Source organism: Diplodia seriata (genome assembly GCF_021436955.1).
Source record: "Diplodia seriata strain FDS-637 chromosome Unknown scaffold_5, whole genome shotgun sequence".
Classification (NCBI taxonomy): Eukaryota; Fungi; Ascomycota; class Dothideomycetes; order Botryosphaeriales; family Botryosphaeriaceae; genus Diplodia; species Diplodia seriata.
In genome coordinates, this window is record NW_027117312.1 from 3,143,543 (window position 1) to 3,161,273 (window position 17,731).

General features: G+C 59.7%; 7 protein-coding genes across 7 annotated transcripts; 3 read left to right on the forward strand and 4 right to left on the reverse strand.

Annotated features, from left to right (window-relative positions):
• Positions 1 to 576: 576 nt before the first annotated feature.
• Positions 577 to 1,343, reverse strand: SLS55_005896 (uncharacterized protein; the record flags this gene model as incomplete). The annotated part of the gene is made up of 2 exons (XM_066777337.1): positions 577 to 1,018; positions 1,336 to 1,343. The coding sequence occupies 2 exons, from the start codon at positions 1,341 to 1,343 to the stop codon at positions 577 to 579; spliced, it is 450 nt and encodes a 149-aa protein (XP_066633179.1).
• Positions 1,344 to 3,369: 2,026 nt separating this feature from the next.
• On the reverse strand, positions 3,370 to 7,172 carry SLS55_005897 (uncharacterized protein; the record flags this gene model as incomplete). Its single annotated transcript, XM_066777338.1, has 2 exons — positions 3,370 to 3,619; positions 3,715 to 7,172. The coding sequence occupies 2 exons, from the start codon at positions 7,170 to 7,172 to the stop codon at positions 3,370 to 3,372; spliced, it is 3,708 nt and encodes a 1,235-aa protein (XP_066633180.1).
• A 435-nt stretch (positions 7,173 to 7,607) lies between these two features.
• Positions 7,608 to 9,677, forward strand: SLS55_005898 (uncharacterized protein; the record flags this gene model as incomplete). The annotated part of the gene is made up of 1 exon (XM_066777339.1): positions 7,608 to 9,677. One exon carries the CDS (start codon positions 7,608 to 7,610, stop codon positions 9,675 to 9,677), a length of 2,070 nt encoding a protein of 689 aa, XP_066633181.1.
• Positions 9,678 to 10,139: 462 nt separating this feature from the next.
• SLS55_005899 (uncharacterized protein) lies at positions 10,140 to 11,798 on the forward strand (the record flags this gene model as incomplete). The annotated part of the gene is made up of 2 exons (XM_066777340.1): positions 10,140 to 10,268; positions 10,455 to 11,798. 2 exons carry the CDS (start codon positions 10,140 to 10,142, stop codon positions 11,796 to 11,798), a joined length of 1,473 nt encoding a protein of 490 aa, XP_066633182.1.
• A 608-nt stretch (positions 11,799 to 12,406) lies between these two features.
• SLS55_005900 (uncharacterized protein) lies at positions 12,407 to 13,304 on the reverse strand (the record flags this gene model as incomplete). Its single annotated transcript, XM_066777341.1, has 2 exons — positions 12,407 to 13,010; positions 13,297 to 13,304. The coding sequence occupies 2 exons, from the start codon at positions 13,302 to 13,304 to the stop codon at positions 12,407 to 12,409; spliced, it is 612 nt and encodes a 203-aa protein (XP_066633183.1).
• Positions 13,305 to 13,723: 419 nt separating this feature from the next.
• On the reverse strand, positions 13,724 to 14,761 carry SLS55_005901 (uncharacterized protein; the record flags this gene model as incomplete). Its single annotated transcript, XM_066777342.1, has 2 exons — positions 13,724 to 14,671; positions 14,753 to 14,761. 2 exons carry the CDS (start codon positions 14,759 to 14,761, stop codon positions 13,724 to 13,726), a joined length of 957 nt encoding a protein of 318 aa, XP_066633184.1.
• A 794-nt stretch (positions 14,762 to 15,555) lies between these two features.
• Positions 15,556 to 15,990, forward strand: SLS55_005902 (uncharacterized protein; the record flags this gene model as incomplete). Its single annotated transcript, XM_066777343.1, has 2 exons — positions 15,556 to 15,562; positions 15,608 to 15,990. 2 exons carry the CDS (start codon positions 15,556 to 15,558, stop codon positions 15,988 to 15,990), a joined length of 390 nt encoding a protein of 129 aa, XP_066633185.1.
• Positions 15,991 to 17,731: the final 1,741 nt, after the last annotated feature.

Below are 17,731 nucleotides of genomic sequence, written 5' to 3' on the forward strand. Positions count from 1 at the left end.
ACAGCCCCTCGGCCCCAAACACGCCCTGGGGATCGACCTCCCTCTGCACCTCCCTCAACCTCTCCCTCATGCCCTCGCCGTAGTGCGCAAACGGCTCATCATCCTCCTTGCAATAATTGATATACCGATACCGATTCAACAACCCCAACTCCGCCGCCGCCTCCCGACTCCGCCTGACCCAGCGGTCCGCAAAAGCATACATAGCCTCATCATCGGCGGCATCCCGCCAGCCGAACGTCAAGAGCGAGACTATTGTAGAACGACGTCATCAGTTCATGCAAACCACAAAAAAAGGGGGGGGGTTGCAGTCTGGTTAGCTAAGTAGCTTTAACTTACTCGACAAAGGCCCGCCGTCGGGGCTCTCGACGCCCAGCGCGTTACCGCCGCGCTGCCTCATGGCACTGATGGCGGCGGCCTGCAGCGGGTTGGTGACGACGGACGGCGCGAAGCCGGCGACGCTCTGCTTGAGCGGCTCCACTTCGTCGGCGAAGATGGCGAGGATGCGGGCGTCGAGGGCGGCCGAGGGCGTGTAGGTGAGGGTGGTGAAGAGGTGGCTATATGTGCGTTGTCTTTGCGTCAGCGACTGGGGAGTCGTTCAGGGGGGAGACAAGGGGCATGAGCGATAAAAAACGAGACATACCGGTTGCCGAACTGGCTGGCGCTCGCAACGGCGAAGTTGCTCATCCAGTAGATGCGCACGTCGCTCGACAGGGCGGGTATGGCGTTGGCGGCGGCGAAGACGGGCGGGTCGAGGACGGGCTCGAAGTAGGCCTGGCTCAGCGACAGGTCGTACGCGTCGGCGGACTGGTTGTAGGCGTAGCGCGTCCAGTACGACATGTACGAGTCGTTGCTGTGGGCGAGCCCGTGGGCGGCGGCGAGGACGCGCTCAGTGTAGTTCAGCGCGTAGTGGCGGGCGCCGACGAGCTGCTTGCCCTGCGCCACGGCGCGGACCGTGAAGCGCGTCACGATGCCGAAGTTGTTGCCGCCGCCGCGGAGCGCGAAGAGGAGGTCTGGGTGGCTGGTTTCGCTGACGGTGACGGCGGTTGCGTTGGGAAGGACGAGCTGGTATATACATCAGCAGCAACCCGGGGAACGCGGTTCTTCTCACGGCCACTTACCTCGTACTCGAACACGTTGTCGACGGCCAGCCCGTACTGCGGCGACAGGTTCGAGATGCCTCCGCCCATGGTATATCCGGCCACGCCCACCGAATCGACCCGGCCGCCCACGAACGTCAGCCCATGCGCCTCCAGCGCCCGGTACGTCGGTCCCAGCGTCAACCCAGCTCCGAGCCGTGCCGTTTTCCTGTCCTCGGACACCTCGACCGAGTCGAACCGGTTCATGTCGATGGTGACGCCACCGACCGAGTTGGAGGCGTCGACGGCGCGCGAGTGCCCGCCGCCCTTGATGGCGAAGGTGCACCAGTTCGTCGTCAGGATCTGCAGTATCGAAGCGACGTCGGCCGTCGACGAGGGCTCGGCACGGCAGGCGGGCCGCACTTCTTGCTGTTTGCCATCTCAGATCGAGAAGGAGGTGTCGGTGCTAGGGTAGTACAGAGCTGAGGGGCCGAGGAGCGCGTTGATTTAGGCGCAGGCTTAGGGGCAGCCTACTATTATCGAGGCATTGGCGGCTCGGGAAGAGAGAAGCTCTTGAGGAGAGGCCAGCGCGTGCTGGGGGAAGAATGTGAGCGAGAGTTGGAGGAGGAGGGGGAGAAGAGCCATGGCGGATGATAGACGTACTGGCACTCAGGTCGGCTGTGGAGAGCGCTTGACTGTCTTTTATTCTTCCACGCTCTTCATTCTTTCTCCACAGCTCTCAGGAAGTAGTAGTTGAAAAAGCTAGCTTATTGCTCTCTCAGTCACAGTATCGCCGTGTATCGCCGCGGCCAAGCTATCGTGGTGGAGTTAATGGAGCGGGGAGAGCGTTTGTACGCGTACACCTGCGGGGGAAGCATTGTCAACATCTCCGTACCTGCCCAATTCGTGCCGGAGTCAATTTTCTGGCATGATCAATTACGTCGCCAGCAGCCCAGGTGAAAAATATAACCTTGTCGCAATGCTTGTTGGGATGACCTTCGGCCGAGGCAAATCTTCGGGACAAGAGTCGAGGGTGAAGCTTTATCCTTCGGGTAACACCCCACTATCTGGATACACTAGGAATAGACGCATTCAGTCATGCAAGGAAAAATTATAGCTGTGTGAGGAGATAAGAAGTTTAAGCCCAGACACGTTCAGTAAGAGTATAGCTACTTTAGCTTATCTAGAACATAGATCACCATGGCGTGACTTTCTGGCTGGACAGTACTTCGACGTCCGTCTCGAGGTTCACGCTCCGTTGAATGGTTCCCAGGCCAGAGGACGTCGTCGAACCACTATAGTTGGCACATGAGCAATGCGTTTCGGTAGGGATCCCAAAGCCTGTGTATCTCTGATAACGAATTAAAACCAAAGAAAAGAAAACAGACTCCGGAAAACAAACCATTAAACCAGACGAGCGAGAAAAGGGTGCGGCAAAACTACCCTCACCCCCTAGGAAGAGGAGTCGCGGTGCTCGAGGTCGCCGCCGATTGTCCAGAGCGCCTCGGCTGTGAAGTCGTACCAGTCATGCACTCAAGTGAGCGAGCCGGTGACTTTCGCGGATGTCGGCGAGGTGGAAATTTTGGTACGGAGGCGCGTCAATCACGGTGATGCCCCCGGTGAAGGTCGTGTGCAGGTGGCTAGGCTGTCGGCGGCGGACTGCGAAGTGAGGGTACTACTGGGGCCGGTGCACACTGTGGCCGGTCAGTAGGGATGGTCTGTATGGGCGAATCGTCTGCAGACCGTCAAGCCTTTGAACTGCAGTTGAAGGTTGAAGAGCTTATGTTCGTGGTACGTCGTGCTCAACTCAACTTTCAGGCAGAAGCTCGATTGACCAAGCGATATATCCTGCAAAGTCTGGGCAAGAAGCCCCAGGCGAGCTCGATGCGAGGTTATCAACCGTTCGTCTTTGCATTGTAGAGACGAAGCACGTGTGGATAAGCCAAAAAAAAAAAAAAAATCAAGGAAGCGTTCTTCCGAATCGGCCGTCCATGGACATGTAGTATACTTTAACAAAAATATGACTGAAGAAGAAGCACCACCATCCTCCACCATCCCTGTCCACCCCATATCGACGAGGCCGTACATACGCCCAATCAATAAGTACCTACGCAATAAAACAACCCAACACCTCACCTAAACACCAATGAGCCGGCCCCCGAAAAATCCGTGCCGTGCTCCAATAGAACGGGGAATGAAACCCGCAGTACCAACCCCAACCATCACCAAAAGAAACCCCCCTTTAGAAAAAAAAAACGCCTATCAACTTTTAAGTAATCACCTCACCAACCCATCACCTCACCAACCTCCCACCACCCGCGTTTGGCCCCCTCCCAGGCGCGGCCGACCTCCTCATGCTCTCCAACTTCCTGACGAGGGCATCGTGCAGCTTCCTGCTGGCGGCCCAGTCGTCGCGCATCCTGCGCATACGAACAGCAGCAATAACAGCAAGGCCGGCGGTGCGCAGGGAGGGCTTGCGCTTGCGGAACGAGACGTCGGGGGTGATGCCCATTTCCTCGACGAGGCGGAGGTCGGCTTGGGTGCTGTGGGGAAAGAAAAAAAGTTAGCCGACGAGTGTTCTCGACGGTGGATGATGATGGTAAGGGCGGGAGACGATGGAACCCGGAACAAAACATACCATTGGTTATACGTCTCAATCTGCATCATGAAGAACCTCTTCTCGTACGCGAGGCCGTCGCGGAAGTTCTGCTCGCGCGCGCACCGCGCGCGGAGGTATTGGATCTGCTTGGCGAGCCCCTTGAGCTCGCCCGAGTGGCGCTTGTCCTTGTCAGCCAGCTGGGCCTTGAGCTCGAGCGCGTCGTCGCCGCCGCCCTGCAACTGCTTGAGCCGGCGGTCCTTCTGGCGCGACTCCTTGGCCAGCGAGTCGAGCTGGGCGTCGCGCTCGGCCAGCGCGAGCTGCAGCTCTTCCACCTCGAGCGTGGCGTTGCGCAGCATCTCGTGCAGCTCCTTGAGGTCGGCCGTGTGCTTCTTGACCGCGTCGCGGTTGGCCCCGCCCTCGCGCTGGAACCGCGCCGCGTACGCCTCGAGCTCGCCGTCCTTCTCCGACATTTGCAGCTTGAGCTCCTCGTTCTCCAGCTCCGCCGTCCGGTGCTTCTTCTTGTCTTCGCGGAGCCTGGTCTGCAGCTCCGACAGCTGCTTCTCGCGGTCCGTGAGCTCGAGGCGGAGCTCTTCGGCCTCGAGCTGCGCAGACTTGACGGCTGAGTGCAGGTCACGGCGTTCGCCCGTCGTTGAGACGTCGGGACCGTTGTTGGATGAGGCGCGCAGCTGTTCAAGTTCCTGGGCGAGTTTGCGTACTCGGGCCTGCAGAGACTCCCGATCCTTGTCTGCAATGCCAAGATCCTGCTGGAGTGACTCAATCTCGGATTGCAGGCTGGCCTTCTCCCGGTCGGCAGTGCGCACGCGCTTCTCAAGCGGCTCAATCTGGTTCCGGATCTGGTCAGAGCCCTTGGCTTCCTCTTCCAACTGCTGAACTCTGAATTCGAGCGCCTCTTTCTCCACATCAGCTTCATCAGCAGCAGCGATCAGAACTTCGATCTCGTCCTCAAGCTCCTGCTTCGAGTTGGCGAGCTGCTCACGCAGCGTGTTGATGGCGTGCAGTCTCTCGTTCGCCAGCTTCTGAACAGCCTCAAGATCCTTCTCACGAGCGTTGACGGTTGATCGAAGGCGGTCGAGATCCTGCTCGCGCTCTCTGGCAAGGTTGTTGACGAGCTCGAACTGAGTGTCAGGCTCGTTCATGTTGCTACGGAGCAGCTCGAGCTCCTCGGTCCGCTCAGCCAGTGCACGCTTGGTGGTCTCCAGTTCCCTGCTCTTGTCGTTGAGCTCCACAACACGCTGGTCCAGATTCCTACGGGTAGTATCGAGCTCCCTCGTCCGGTCATCCAAAGATCTACGTGCCGATTCCAGGTCCCGAGTGCGCTCGAAGAGTTGGGCATCAAGTTGCTCCTGAGCAGTGCGGCTGTGCTCGAGGTCTTTCCGGGTGAACTCCAAAGCTCTGGTAACACCTTCGACGTCTGAAGAGCGGCTGGCGGCCTCGAGCTGGGACCGCCTCAGCTCCTCCAGAGATTGCCGAGCAGATTCCAATTCGCGCGTGCGCTGGGTGAGAGTATATTCGGCTTGTTCCTGGCTTCTGCGGCTTTGCTCAAGGTCCTTCCTGGTGAACTCCAAAGCCCTCTTGATACCCTCGGCATCCGAAGAGCGGCTCGCAGCGTCAAGTTGGGTGCGCTTGAGCTCTTCCAAAGACGCGGATTGAGCTTCGGCAGCGCGCTTCAAGCTGGCAACCTCACGGTCACGCTCCGCCAAGGTGTTCCGAAGCCTCTCCAAGTCTCGATCGGCGCCATCACGTTCTCCTATCCGTCTCTTCAGAGGGCTCATGTTCCGTTCCGACGTGCGAAGCTGTTCCCGTAGATTCTGGATCTCTTGCTCTCGTCTGTCCTCAACGGCGTCTCGGCGCCTCGCATCGTCGGCGTACTGGCGCAATTGGTGTTGGCATTCCTCGAGTTTGTCTTCCAGGGCTTCGGCTGCATCCAACCGGGCTTGGAGAGCGTCAATCTCGTCATCCTTCTGGCGTGTCGTCTGTTGCAACTTCTCGCGGGCTTCGTTGGCGGCTTGCTGGGCAAGTTGCGCCTGGTTTCCGCCCGAAGACTCGGCAATCCTCACGCGGTCGAGGAGTGCATCGACCTCGCTTTGCTTCTCGCGTTCGGCCGACTCGACTTGCCGCTCCAGAGACTTGATGTCCAGGTCCTTCAGCCGGATCTTTTCCTCCAACGCCAAAAGGTCCTCCTTCTTCGACCGCTCGAAAGACTCCAGTTGCCGTTGCAGTGATTTCAGCTGGTTGTCCTTCTCGCCTTCGAGGCTTTCCAGCCTTTCATGAAGTTCTTCGAGTTCGTCTTCCTTCTCGTCTCTCTCGGTGGCGGTTTTCCGTAGTTGATCCTCGAGTTCGTCAATTTTGTCGGCTTGCTCATCGATGGCCCGTTGCTTCTCGGAATCACCATCACCGGCCTCAGCCGTCTCCAACTTGGCGCGGAGGTTCTCGAGCTGTTCGTCCTTCTCATCCAGCTCCTGGTCCTTTTGACTCAGTTCTTGCTCCAGTTCCTCCACTTCGGCCTGCAGCTTCTCCACCTCTTCATTATCCTTGCCAGCCGAATCCACCTTCTTTTGAAGCTGCTCAAGCTCGGCGGCTCTCGATTCGGCAAGATTCCTCAGCTCCTGGATCTCCTCCCGCGCGGTCGAGTCGAGATTCCTCTTCTTGACCTTCTCGGAATAGTCCTGCAATTGCGAGCGGTACTCCTCGAGCTCCTTCTCGGCCCTTTGCAGCGACTTCTTCATGTTCTTGAGCTCGACCTGCATCTTGGCGCGGTCGACTTTGAGATCCGTGTTCTCCTGCAGGGCATTTTGTTGGAATTCGGAGCCGGTGCGTCGCATGTTCTCCTCGAGAAAGTGGATCTTGAGCTTCAGGCCGAAGTTGTCCTTGTCGATCTGGGCGATTTTTGCTTCCTGCTCGCGCAAGGTGAGCATATTCCCTCTATCCATCTCGCCCGACCGCGGCAGGGCCATGGGGGTCGACATGAAACTGCTGCTCGGCACGTGCGGGGCGGGGTCGGCCAGCTCGGTGATGCTGGTTTGCGACGAGCCGTCGTACATGGAGCTGCCCTCGGGCAGCGGGCTGTTGTCGAACTTGTACCCGGGCTTGAGCGCGGCGGGTGTCTGCACAGCGGCCTTGCCGAAGACGGGGTTGCCGACGGCGCCACCGGCGGCGCCCAGCTCGCGGTCGTACGCACTCGATATCCGGTTCTTCATGGCGCTCCTCAGCAGCGGGGTGAACTCGGGCTTGCCGGAGGGCTGTTGTTGCTGCGGGCGGCGGGCGGCGACGAGCGGGTTGCGGGCGGCCGAGGGCGTCTTGAGGCCGCGCGGGGTGCGTTGGCCGCGCATCTGGCGCACGAGGTCGTCGCCGTGCTTCGAGGGCGAGTGGAACGACGGCTCGATGGACATGTCCAGATCCAAGTCGGCCGTTGTCAGGCGCGACTGGTCGCCGTCGCCGTAGGCGGTGCGCGGCGTGTCGGGATAGAGATGCGCCATGGTGCTTTTGGTGGGGTTTTGCTGTTGGGGATTTAGTGGCGCGCGCGGCAGCAGCTCTCGGTTTTAGTGTGGCCAAGTCATGCGCGTGCGCAGAGGTAAGAAACAAAAAAATGGCGGGGATGGCGCGCAATGGCGGGCGGACGTGTGGATTGTTGTCGTTGGCGATTTGGCGGAAGGAGGGCTTAGGTTGTAGCTGCGAGCGGTTGTTTGTTTTGCTGTTGTCGTTTTGGGACTGGCGGCCCGCAGCGCTGCCTGGAGATGCGCACGGGCCATGCGGCCAAGACCTTCCGCCTTTGCCATCCCGAACAACTGAGCTATTCGCGACGCCACACTTTTCTGCACATCGCTAACCAAGCATTTTCTCAAACTGGACCGGCATCTTCCAGGGGCTTTGTAACGCACCCTATCGCGTCCTCTGGCCGGGCGCTTCCGACCATGGAGAGGAGCACGGGAACCGGCGATGACTTCAAATGGTTCGGCGAGGGCTTCGACGGCTTTCCTAAGCGGCTGCCCGACGACACGGTCGAGTACATCATCTACATAATCGACTCCAAGCTCCAAACCGACTCGCAGGTCCGCGAGCGGCTGAGAAGTCTGGAAACCGCCGCAAACCTGCTCACCAAGAAGCTTCTGAAAGACTACATCTGGCAGCGCGAGTCGTTCAAGCTGGAGCTGAAGAGAGAAGACGGCACGTGGTTGCTGCGCGGTACCACCAACTACGGCGACTCCGTGGCCGACGAGTGGCTGATCGTCTACCTGCTGCGTGAAATCAGCAGGCAATTCGCCGACGCCTGGATCCGCCTCTACGACACTGACGGGGAGTTCCTGCTCATCGAAGCCGCCAACACGCTTCCCAAATGGCTCAATCCGGAAGTGGCCGAGAACAGAGTAAGCTCTCTCACCACCACCAACGAACACTCCTACTCACGCACCCAACTCCAGGTATGGCTCAACGCCGGCCAACTAAAAATCATCCCCCTCGCCGGCCCCGCCACCGCGCCTGAAAAACGCCCCCTCACCCTCCCCGAAGCCCGCAACTGCATCGCCACGGGCACGCCCACGGCGCCGACCGACTCGCCGCTGATCGAGTCCGAAGCCTTCTACCGGCTGCGCAACTACCCGTCCGACATCGCGGCGACGCTGCACCACGCCCTGGTCCGGATCCCGCGGACGCTCGCGCACCTGCTGCACCGCAACCCGGCGTACATCAGCCCCGCCGTCGAAGCCTTCTACCTGCGCGACCCGATCGCGCTGCGAATCCTCAAGAAGCATGACGACGACGACACGGCGCTCAAATTCCCCCCGCGGGATCTCGTAACGGCGCGGGTGCGCTTCACCAAGGTCGGCTACGCGCAGCTCAAGTCGCAAGAATTCGACGCGCCGAACAAGGCATGGTCCGCCGCCCTGACCAGCTCCCCGACCTCTGCCGACGACGACGACATCGAGCGGCTGCGGCTCGGCATGAAGCTCGCGTGCGGCTTCGACATGCTGCTCGCCGACGCCGCGCACCGCGACGCGCCGGCGGTGCGCGAGATGCTGCTGCTCCTCGACGACGTGGCGACGGGCGACGACACGCTACCGACGGACGCCGAGGTGGCGGCGTGGGCCACTGCGGGCGACGACGACGACCGGTGGATGGACATCGACTACGCCGACTTCGAGCGCGAGCTGGCGGGGAAAAAGGCCTTCACCATGGACGGCGCGCGCGGCGTCGACGAAGGGTTCGGCGACAAGGACGTCCAGGCGAACCTGCGCAAGATGGTGGCGCGGTTCGAGAGTTTCTTGAATGACGACTCAGCGGGGTTGGACGGGGCGGCGGGGGAGGAGGGCGAACTGGATGATATGGATGAGGATGACGACGACGACGATGACGACGATGGTGAGAGCGAGGTCAGCAGTGAGGGCGAGGACAAGGCGGCGTCGTTTGACGAAGAGGAGTTCTCGAAGATGATGCGTGAGATGATGGGCATGCCGGACGACGTCTACAAGGAGATTATGGAGATGCCGATAGAGGAGGTGAGGAAGCTGAAGGGCGAGCAGGTCGAGGCCAGGCTGAAAGAGAAGGAGGCGGAGGCGAAGACGTTTGGGCCCCCGAGGCCACCGCCGAAGGGCTCCGAAAACGTGGTCGAGGAGCTGAGCTCTGACGACGACGATGGGGATGCATATGATCCGAAGGAAGCGGAGGAGTTCCGGAAAATGATGGAGAGCATGGAGGCGGAGCTCAAGGAGGCTGGAGCGCTGGACCTGAATCCTAAACCCAAGGCCACGGATGAACAGAAAGCCATCAAAGGAAAGGGCAAGGCGAAAGCGAAGGTGGAGGATGATGACGTCGAGGAGATTGAAAGGAGCGACGATGAAGAGGAAGAGGTTGGCGAGATGGATTATAACCTGCTGAAGAATATGCTCGAGGCCTTCAAGGGCCAAGCCGGTATGGCAGGGCCTGCGGGCAATATGATGGGCATGATGGGAGTAAACATGCCAAGAGACGAACCAGAAAAGAAGTAAAAGCGGGTTTATGTAAATAAAAAGCAACTGTACGAAATGTATACGAGTGTAATAACCTAACCAACATGCCGAATTCCTCGAGCCAGTTTCGGAGAAAAGCTGCTTGTCCATCCTTTCTTCGCACATTGTTATATAGATCAGTATAACTATTCCGAATAGACTTAAAAGGCCTGACAATAGCATGATGATAGAGTGCGTACACCAGTTGCAGGCGATATGTATTCTGGGCCCAGAGTCAATCACCTTCAGGTTGATAAACCGGACCAATGACGCTGGACGTTACATATGCCCGGCTCGTCGGGTGAGAGCGGCGCGCTATCTTATCGGTGGATGGGCAGCAGACGCCCGCCCCAACTTTTTTTTATCATCCGCCCCGCGAAACCACCCAACTGCTGCTCGCTCCAAAACACCAGCACCGTTTCACCACCCTCCACCCACACCAACCACCTCCCAGAGCACACAATGCCGCCCTACGACAGCGATGCCTCCGACGGCGACTCCGAGTCAGAGTACACCGAGACCAACGTCCTACTGGGCTACGCCTCCAAAGAGCCCACCGACGACACCTTCAGCCAGCTAGGCGGGCAACCGGTACGTACATTTCTCCCTCCCCTCCCCTCCCCTCCCCTCTCCATCCAAGCTCTCCCCCAATCACGTCCAGCTCGCCACCGCCAATCACCCTCCACGCACCTCCCCACCTCAAACCCAAACCCTCCCTCCCCCAAAAAAGAACGACCGTCCAGAAACAACACCACAAACGCTAACCCCCAACCACAGACATGGCCCGCCCACGCCCCCACACCCCCCTCCTTCGCCTCGACCCGCTGCGGCACCTGCAACGACCCGATGCCCCTGCTGCTCCAGCTCAACGGCGACTCGCCCCAGCACTTCCCCGGGCACACGCGGCGCCTGTACGTCTTCGGGTGCCGGCGCAAGGCGTGCGCGCGCAAAGGTGCCACCGGCACCGCCACCATCGGCACCTGCGGCGCCGTCCGCGCGCTACGGGCGGTCGGCGTCGACGCCGCGCTGGCGGCGGCGGAGAGGAGGAGGAATGAAGAGGAAGCCGCGAGGAAGGAGGAAAAGCGGAGGGAGGAGGACGAGAGGAGGGCGAGGCAGGCGGGGTTGGGGAGCGCGTTGTTTGGCGGCGGTGGTGGCGGTGGAGGCGGAGGCGGCGGTGGAGGCGGTGGTAATCCGTTTGCTGCGAATCCGTTCGCTGCCGCGAATGGTGGTGGCGGTGGAGGAGGAGGGGCGGCGAACCCGTTCGCGTCGCCGGCGAGCGGGTTGGCGGCGAAGCCGGCGCAGACGCTGACGCCGACGATCAAGAAGGACGACGACGAAGCGGACGGCAGCCTGCCCGCGACCTTTGCGGAAAAGGCGCGCATCGCGGCGGCAGCAGCGCCCAGCAGCTCGCAAGCACCCACCACTCCCGCCGCGAAGCAGCAGCCGTACGAGCCCTGGCCGACCGATGCCGCCCGGCTGGCTAAACCGTACCCGTCCTACCACCTCGACGCGGACTACGAGACGCTGTCACCCACCGACGACGATAAAGCCCTTCCCGCGAATGCCGAGCTGGATCCGCACGCGGCGGACCCGGACGACGCAGAACCAAGGGGAGGTGGAGGAGGAGGAGGGGGAGGGAAGGCAGGGAAGCAAGAAAAGCAAATCTACGAATCCCTCATGGACAAGACGTTCCAGCGGTTCGCGGACCGGCTGGCGCAGAACCCCGAGCAGGTGCTGCGGTACGAGTGGCGCGGCGAGCCGCTGCTGTACAGCCGGAAGGACGGCGTGGGGAGGATGCTTGCCGCCGACGTCGACGAGGAGAATGACGATGACGACGACGACGATGAGGGCGAGGAAAAGGTCAAGACGGTTGGTCGTGCAAAGGGCATGCCGCGCTGCGCCAACTGCGGCGCCGAGCGCGTCTTCGAGGTGCAGTTGACGCCGCAGGCGATTGCGGAGCTGGAGGCCGAGGAGCTGGGGCTCGAGGGCATGGAGTGGGGGACGGTGATTGTGGGGGTTTGCGCCAAGGACTGCGCGGCGAGGGAGGCGAGGGAGGGGGAGGTTGGGTATGTCGAGGAGTGGGTGGGCGTGCAGTGGGAGGAGGTTGCTGATAGGAAGTAATGCGCGGGGTGTTGGTAGGTGTCGAAAGACGAAGGGAAAAGAAAAAAAAGGGTTTCGGCGAGGCGTTTCTGTTTGTTGCGAGATATCACAGCGAGGGGAGACAAGAAAAATGAAGGGATGGTTCTGTTTCTGTATTTTTTTTTTCCTTTGCTCTGATTGTTTCGGGGGGCTTGTCTACTGATTCAGCCTCCCCTGTGGCCACTGGTGACTTGTACGTGCATTGCAGGACATATTTCAGCCTTCAATGCAAGACAATTCGAGTCCCAATTCTCTATCTACCAGTTCGCACTGAAGCAGGAGCATGCGACACATCTTTGCATCTGAAGATGGCACCGCATCATGTCGTCATCTCGTAAACGCCGTTTCCCTTTTTGTCTCCGCCGTCCTCGTGCATGCCAACCTTTTCGGGGCGGGTGCAATGCCCATAGATATCTCGTGAAAGAAGCAAAATGCTGGGAAGCACCAAATGGTGATTAGTGTACCCAGGGTAACATTGAGACGGAGTGAGAGAAAAAAACACAAGGATCTGAGATCTGATGGTATTAAGGTTGATTGGTAGCCTCGTCAAGAGCACCGCATCTACGCGGGCTGCTCGTAGGCGCGCTTGATCAACCTCGAGAATTCTGCAACGAGAGCCCGTTAGCGAACGCTCCCACCACGGCGAAAATTCTGCAGTCGAGAAACTTACGGTCGAACTTGACGTTCTCCCTCACGACGGTGCCCTTGGCCTCGTTCTCCTTGTTCAGCGGCACCTTGATGTTGTCGCCGTCGATGGCCCAGCCGCACACGTCGCCAACAAAGTGCTCGAACTCGTTGCCGCGCTTGTTCAGCCACGACTCGAGGATGGGGCGCTCGATCTCGCGCACGGCCTGGGAGACGGTGACGGCGATGCGGACGCACATGAGCTCCTCGAAGCCCGAGACGTCGGCGATCAGGTCGGCGTACAGGTCGTCGCTGTCGAGGGCTTGCCAGAAGCCGGCGTAGTCGGCCAGGGCCAGCAGGTTGTTCAGCACGTTGAGCTTCTGCACCGCCTCGCTGAGGGCCGGGTCGCCCGCCGCCGGGTTGGACGCCGACGTTGACAGCGGCGCCAGGATGTGCGGCGGCAGCAGCGACAGGCACAGCGAGAAGTCGGGCGACGGGAACACGGTCAGCGACTTGACCAGGATGTTGGTGATGGTCTCGTCGCGCGCGAGGTGCGGGTTGAACTGGTAGCTGTGTCGGCGCGCAGGCCCGGTGTCAGCGATGCTTGGGGGAGCGGGCAGCGTGCACAGATGAGGGGATGGTGGATTGCGCTGTCAGATAGAGCTAATAATTCCGCTTCAGTGGGCGGGAGGGTTCATTCTCCGATGCCCTCAGGTAATAGGAAACGTGTGGTATTGGATCATCATTGCAACAGAGGCAAGGCGCGATCGAGGTTGGAGGCAAGGCGCGAGGAGTGACAACGTACAGCTTCAGCAGAGCCAGGTTGGCGTAGCAGTCGTACGTCTGGCTCTCGCACTGGCCCATGACATAGTCCTGGAAGACGGCGGTGGTCTCGGGGTTGTAGCGATCCAGGCCGTTGAGGATCTGGTCGATGTGTTCCGGCCTTTCCGGCGCGAAGTCGAAGGGGACGCCCATGATGTGCGGATGGTGGTGGGCAGCGAGGCCGAAGTGGAAGAGTTTGGAGGGGTGCTGGCTGGAGGTTTTGGGAGCCACAAACCTCTCGCATTTTCGTCGTCCCGTCGCGAGCCCGAGTGGGCGGCACGTGATCCGGCCTGAACCCCAAGGCATCCGCGACCGCCCATCTCAACTGTTTCTGCGCACGCTTTCCCCGGCCGATGTACAAGTCCAATATATTCGTAATACATGAGTACATTCATAATACATTTGTACATGGGTGGAGATCAAAGACTGAGTACAAGGTACAATCGCTTTTGGAACAACAACTACGCTTTCTTTTGTACGAACAGCTCCAACCACGCCCTGGACCTCTTCTCCTTCAGCCACTTCTCCAGGTCCGCTCTCAATTCGCGGTCCGTTCTGAACTGGCCGTCCTCGTCGACGATGTTGATGCCGCGTTCAGTGCACGCCTCAAACACATTCTTGGGATGCAAAGCTCCGACGCCGCCATCGCGCAGCAACAGCGCGTCGTCGACCACCATGTATGTCAAATGGCTCCTTAGCTTGATCTTCCACAACAACCAAGGCACGACTGCATAGGCACCTGTCCGGTCCCACAGGGGAGAGCGCAGGTTGAAGTTGGCAAAAGCATGGTTCAGATACACAGGCAGCGACGTCTTGTTGTGCTCGACCAGGTTCTTGGCCGCGGTGGCGAGGTTGATCTGCATCGTGTCCAGCGCCCTCAGCTGCTTGTCGTGCGGCGCCACATGTTGGCTGCGCAGGCCCTGGCGTTGCTGGGCGTCGAACAGTAGCGTGCGGCCCTGGAGGCGCTGGGCCTCGCGGTTGCGCTCCGACCTCTCGATCTGGCGCGGGATGCGGCACGGCAGCGGGACAATGGCGTTGACGAAAATGACAAAGACCGGCAGCCACTCGCCAAACACCATGAGCAGAAGCGCGAAGGCGGGCACGCGGCGCATGTCATGCTTGGAGCGGCGCAGCAGCTGGTACTCGCGGCGCGTGAAGGACAGCCGGGAAGCGTCCATGTCGGGGCCAAGCGCGGCCGACTTGTTGTTCTTGTGGCGCTGCCTCACCTCGTTGGCCTCCTTCCGGTTGTTCCAGACATTCTTCACGCCTTGCTTGTAGAATTGCCAGTAGGCCTTGCCGGAGTGGTAGCCATAGCTGAGGAGGTTCTGGTCGGGGCGGCGAGCGGGGACGTCGAGGTCGGCAGGCAGCGTGGTGCTGGGGGCATTGGCCTTTTCCACGTAGCGGAAGGGCTGGACGGTCGGCAGGCTCGAGGCGCGGCGGCAGGCGCGTTGGAGCGGCGTGAGGACGAAGAGCGATGGGACCGGGCGCACGCTGGCCATGCGGGGAATCATGGCGCAGAGCAGCGGGCGTGGTGCCGCGGGAGTGGTTGGGGTTGGAAATTCTCTGGCCGTGACGCGCGCGAGGCAAATGTTCCAGTTGCCGCGGCCCAGCTGCACCGCGCCTTCCTCGCCGACGTCACCACCACCGGCGCACCCTCCGCTTCGTCTCTGCCATTCGCATCCAACCCCGGATTGGGGCACATCATGGCGAGGGGCAGAGCTTATGTACGGCCGAGGAGCTTGCGGCGGCGATCAGCTGCCTTGCCTCGGCTCGCTCGTACCTGCGCCTTCCCCAGATCTTGATCCGCGCTGCTGGCCTTCGATCTCTTCCATTGGGTCTACATAACCCCAAGACCTCCTCGTTGCGTTCGGCACCATCGCCATGTCCAAGCCCGCCCGAGCCATCGTCAACCTCACTGCTCCCGTCGCGGGTGCTCTCGCGAACCCGCTGGTTACGGGCCCGCTGCTCTTGCTGCTGACCAGAGCCCCGGACCATGTCAAGGAGCCAATCATACGCCACCTCGCCAGCCTTGCTCCTCTCCCCCGCATCTTGTCTTCGTTGAAATGGCTGTTTGCCCTCGGCTTGACCGGCCGCCTCAATTCCTGGCTCAACTCCCTCGCAACCAATGGCTGGAGCATCCGGAGTGATGGCCATCGCTGGTCTTGGTCCAACGAAATTGCTGTCGTGACCGGCGGCTGCGGCGGCATTGGCGAGGTTGTCGTCAATGGCCTCATCCAGCGCGGCCTCAAGGTCGCCATTTTGGATGTCCAGCCCCTGCCCACACGACTCGGACATGGCATGTTCCTGCGCCATCTTTCTCTCGTAGTCCGACTAACCGAGTCCAGCCAACATCTTCTTTCAAAGCTGCGATATCACCGACCCTGATGCCGTCACCCAAGCAGCAGACCAGATCAAGTCCACCCTTGGTCAGCCTTCCATCTTGATCAACAATGCCGGCATCGGTTCCTCCCACACCATTCTCGACACCACCCCTGCACAGCTTACCAAAATCTTCGGCGTCAACCTCCTCTCTCACTGGTACACGTGCCAAGCCTTCCTGCCCGACATGATCAAGCACGACAAAGGCCATGTCGTCACCGTTGCCAGCATGGCCAGCTTCGTGACGGTGCCGAGCATCACCGACTACGCCGTCACAAAGTCCGGTGCGCTTGCCTTCCACGAGGGTACGCTCCTGCATCACACCCCCTTGCATCGCCGTTGCGGCTGACGGCTTCGTCACAGGCCTCACCCTAGAGCTTCGCCACCGCCACAAGGCACCCAACGTGCACACCACCGTCGTCCATCCCGGCTGGACTAGGACCGCTCTCGTGGCCGACCATGCCAAAGACATTGAGCGTCACCAGGGTCCGCTCATGACGCCGGAATACGTAGGCAATGCCATCGTGGACCAGATCTTTGCTTGCCGTGGCAATCAAGTGATATTGCCAAAAACCTTCGGCTTCCTTTCGGGCATCAGGGGGTTGCCGAGCTGGATTCAGGAGAAGGTCCGAGATGATGTAGGCAAGGCTGGAATGGGCGTGGGCTCAAAGCGTTGAGTTGTTTCGTTGTCTACTTTCTCTTGTCTGTCCCTCCAGATGTCCTCAAACCCCTCTGAATGGCAAATTGCAGTGTCGACTTATCGTTTTTGCCGCAGGATGGTTCTCTCCACAGCCCGCGGCTTGCATCGTCGATGCTGTGATGCTGTGACACGGTGCATATGCATGCATCTGCTCATCGTGCTGCATGGCCGGCTGACAACACATGCATGCTTGACACCGCCCTGTATCAATATGCATGGTCTTCTCTCGGGCTTGTCAATACTGTGGATTTTCTGGAAAGAGTGGTTCAACCTACAACAATAGTGGTTCTCAGTCAACTACCAGCTTCCTCTTTGTCTCGATCCCCATTTCCGATCATGCACGTCAAGATCTGTCTTCGCGTGCCTTTTGCAATCTCTGAAATTCGATGATCGATAGTGATATCGTAGAATTCGGACACACTCGTCACGATCCCATGAGTAGCTATACTCGACTTTGCTTTTATCTCGGGCATGAACGACTACCACATCCGCGCGTCTGGCATGGCTGTACACCAAATGCGGAAACAAACTTCGCCCACAACACGTGCGGCTGAAAGATGCGGCCTTCTGATTGGTCGATTACAACCCTCCTCCACGTCCACCCGACCTGATGTAATATGCCAAGACACGGTCGGACCTAGCACGCATATCACTCCGTTCCCTTTTCATCCCTTGGGAGTCATCAGACCACACTAAGTCGGTAGCACCGCTCCGGACATTCAGCTGGGAACCCGAGTCTGCCACCTGCGTCAAGCGACGTGCATCAAAGGCTGGAAGACATGTCTGCAGCCGCTGTCAAACCCAACGCTCCAGCTCCGCCGTGCCACCCGACGTTACACAAACATATTTTCTTGAGCCGCAGGGGCCACTTCAGGTGTTACATTCCTCGAACCAAGGGTGGGGAGCCAGCCGCATTCTCCATATAGCTGCGTACCTGGTACTGACTCTCTCGGCATTGTCCGGTTCCGAGCCATCGCGTCAAGCACTCTAGACATCATCCGGCGACATATCCATCAGAATCATTGCCGCTGTCATCAGTGTCTCGAGGCATGAGCTCTTCCCGTGCTCCGATTCGGCCGATATGCAGCCAAGTTCCTGTGGGAGATATCTGTTTCTAATTTCCCCAAACATTGACCTATCTCCGTTCACATCAACACGACACTAGCAACCATCATCATGCCCTGGTCGCCGCTCCTAAAGACTATGCTATCGCAGTACTGTGCCGCGAGCCTTCTGACCACGATCGAGCCAGCCAGGGATTCTGCATGCATCTGCATATCCGACGGCAGGATGCACCTGCACCTCCCCCCAAAAACAATGCGCGCTGACATATCCCGCCGTCCACGCGGAACATGATGCTGCTGCGCAGATCCCGTCGTGTACCATGGAA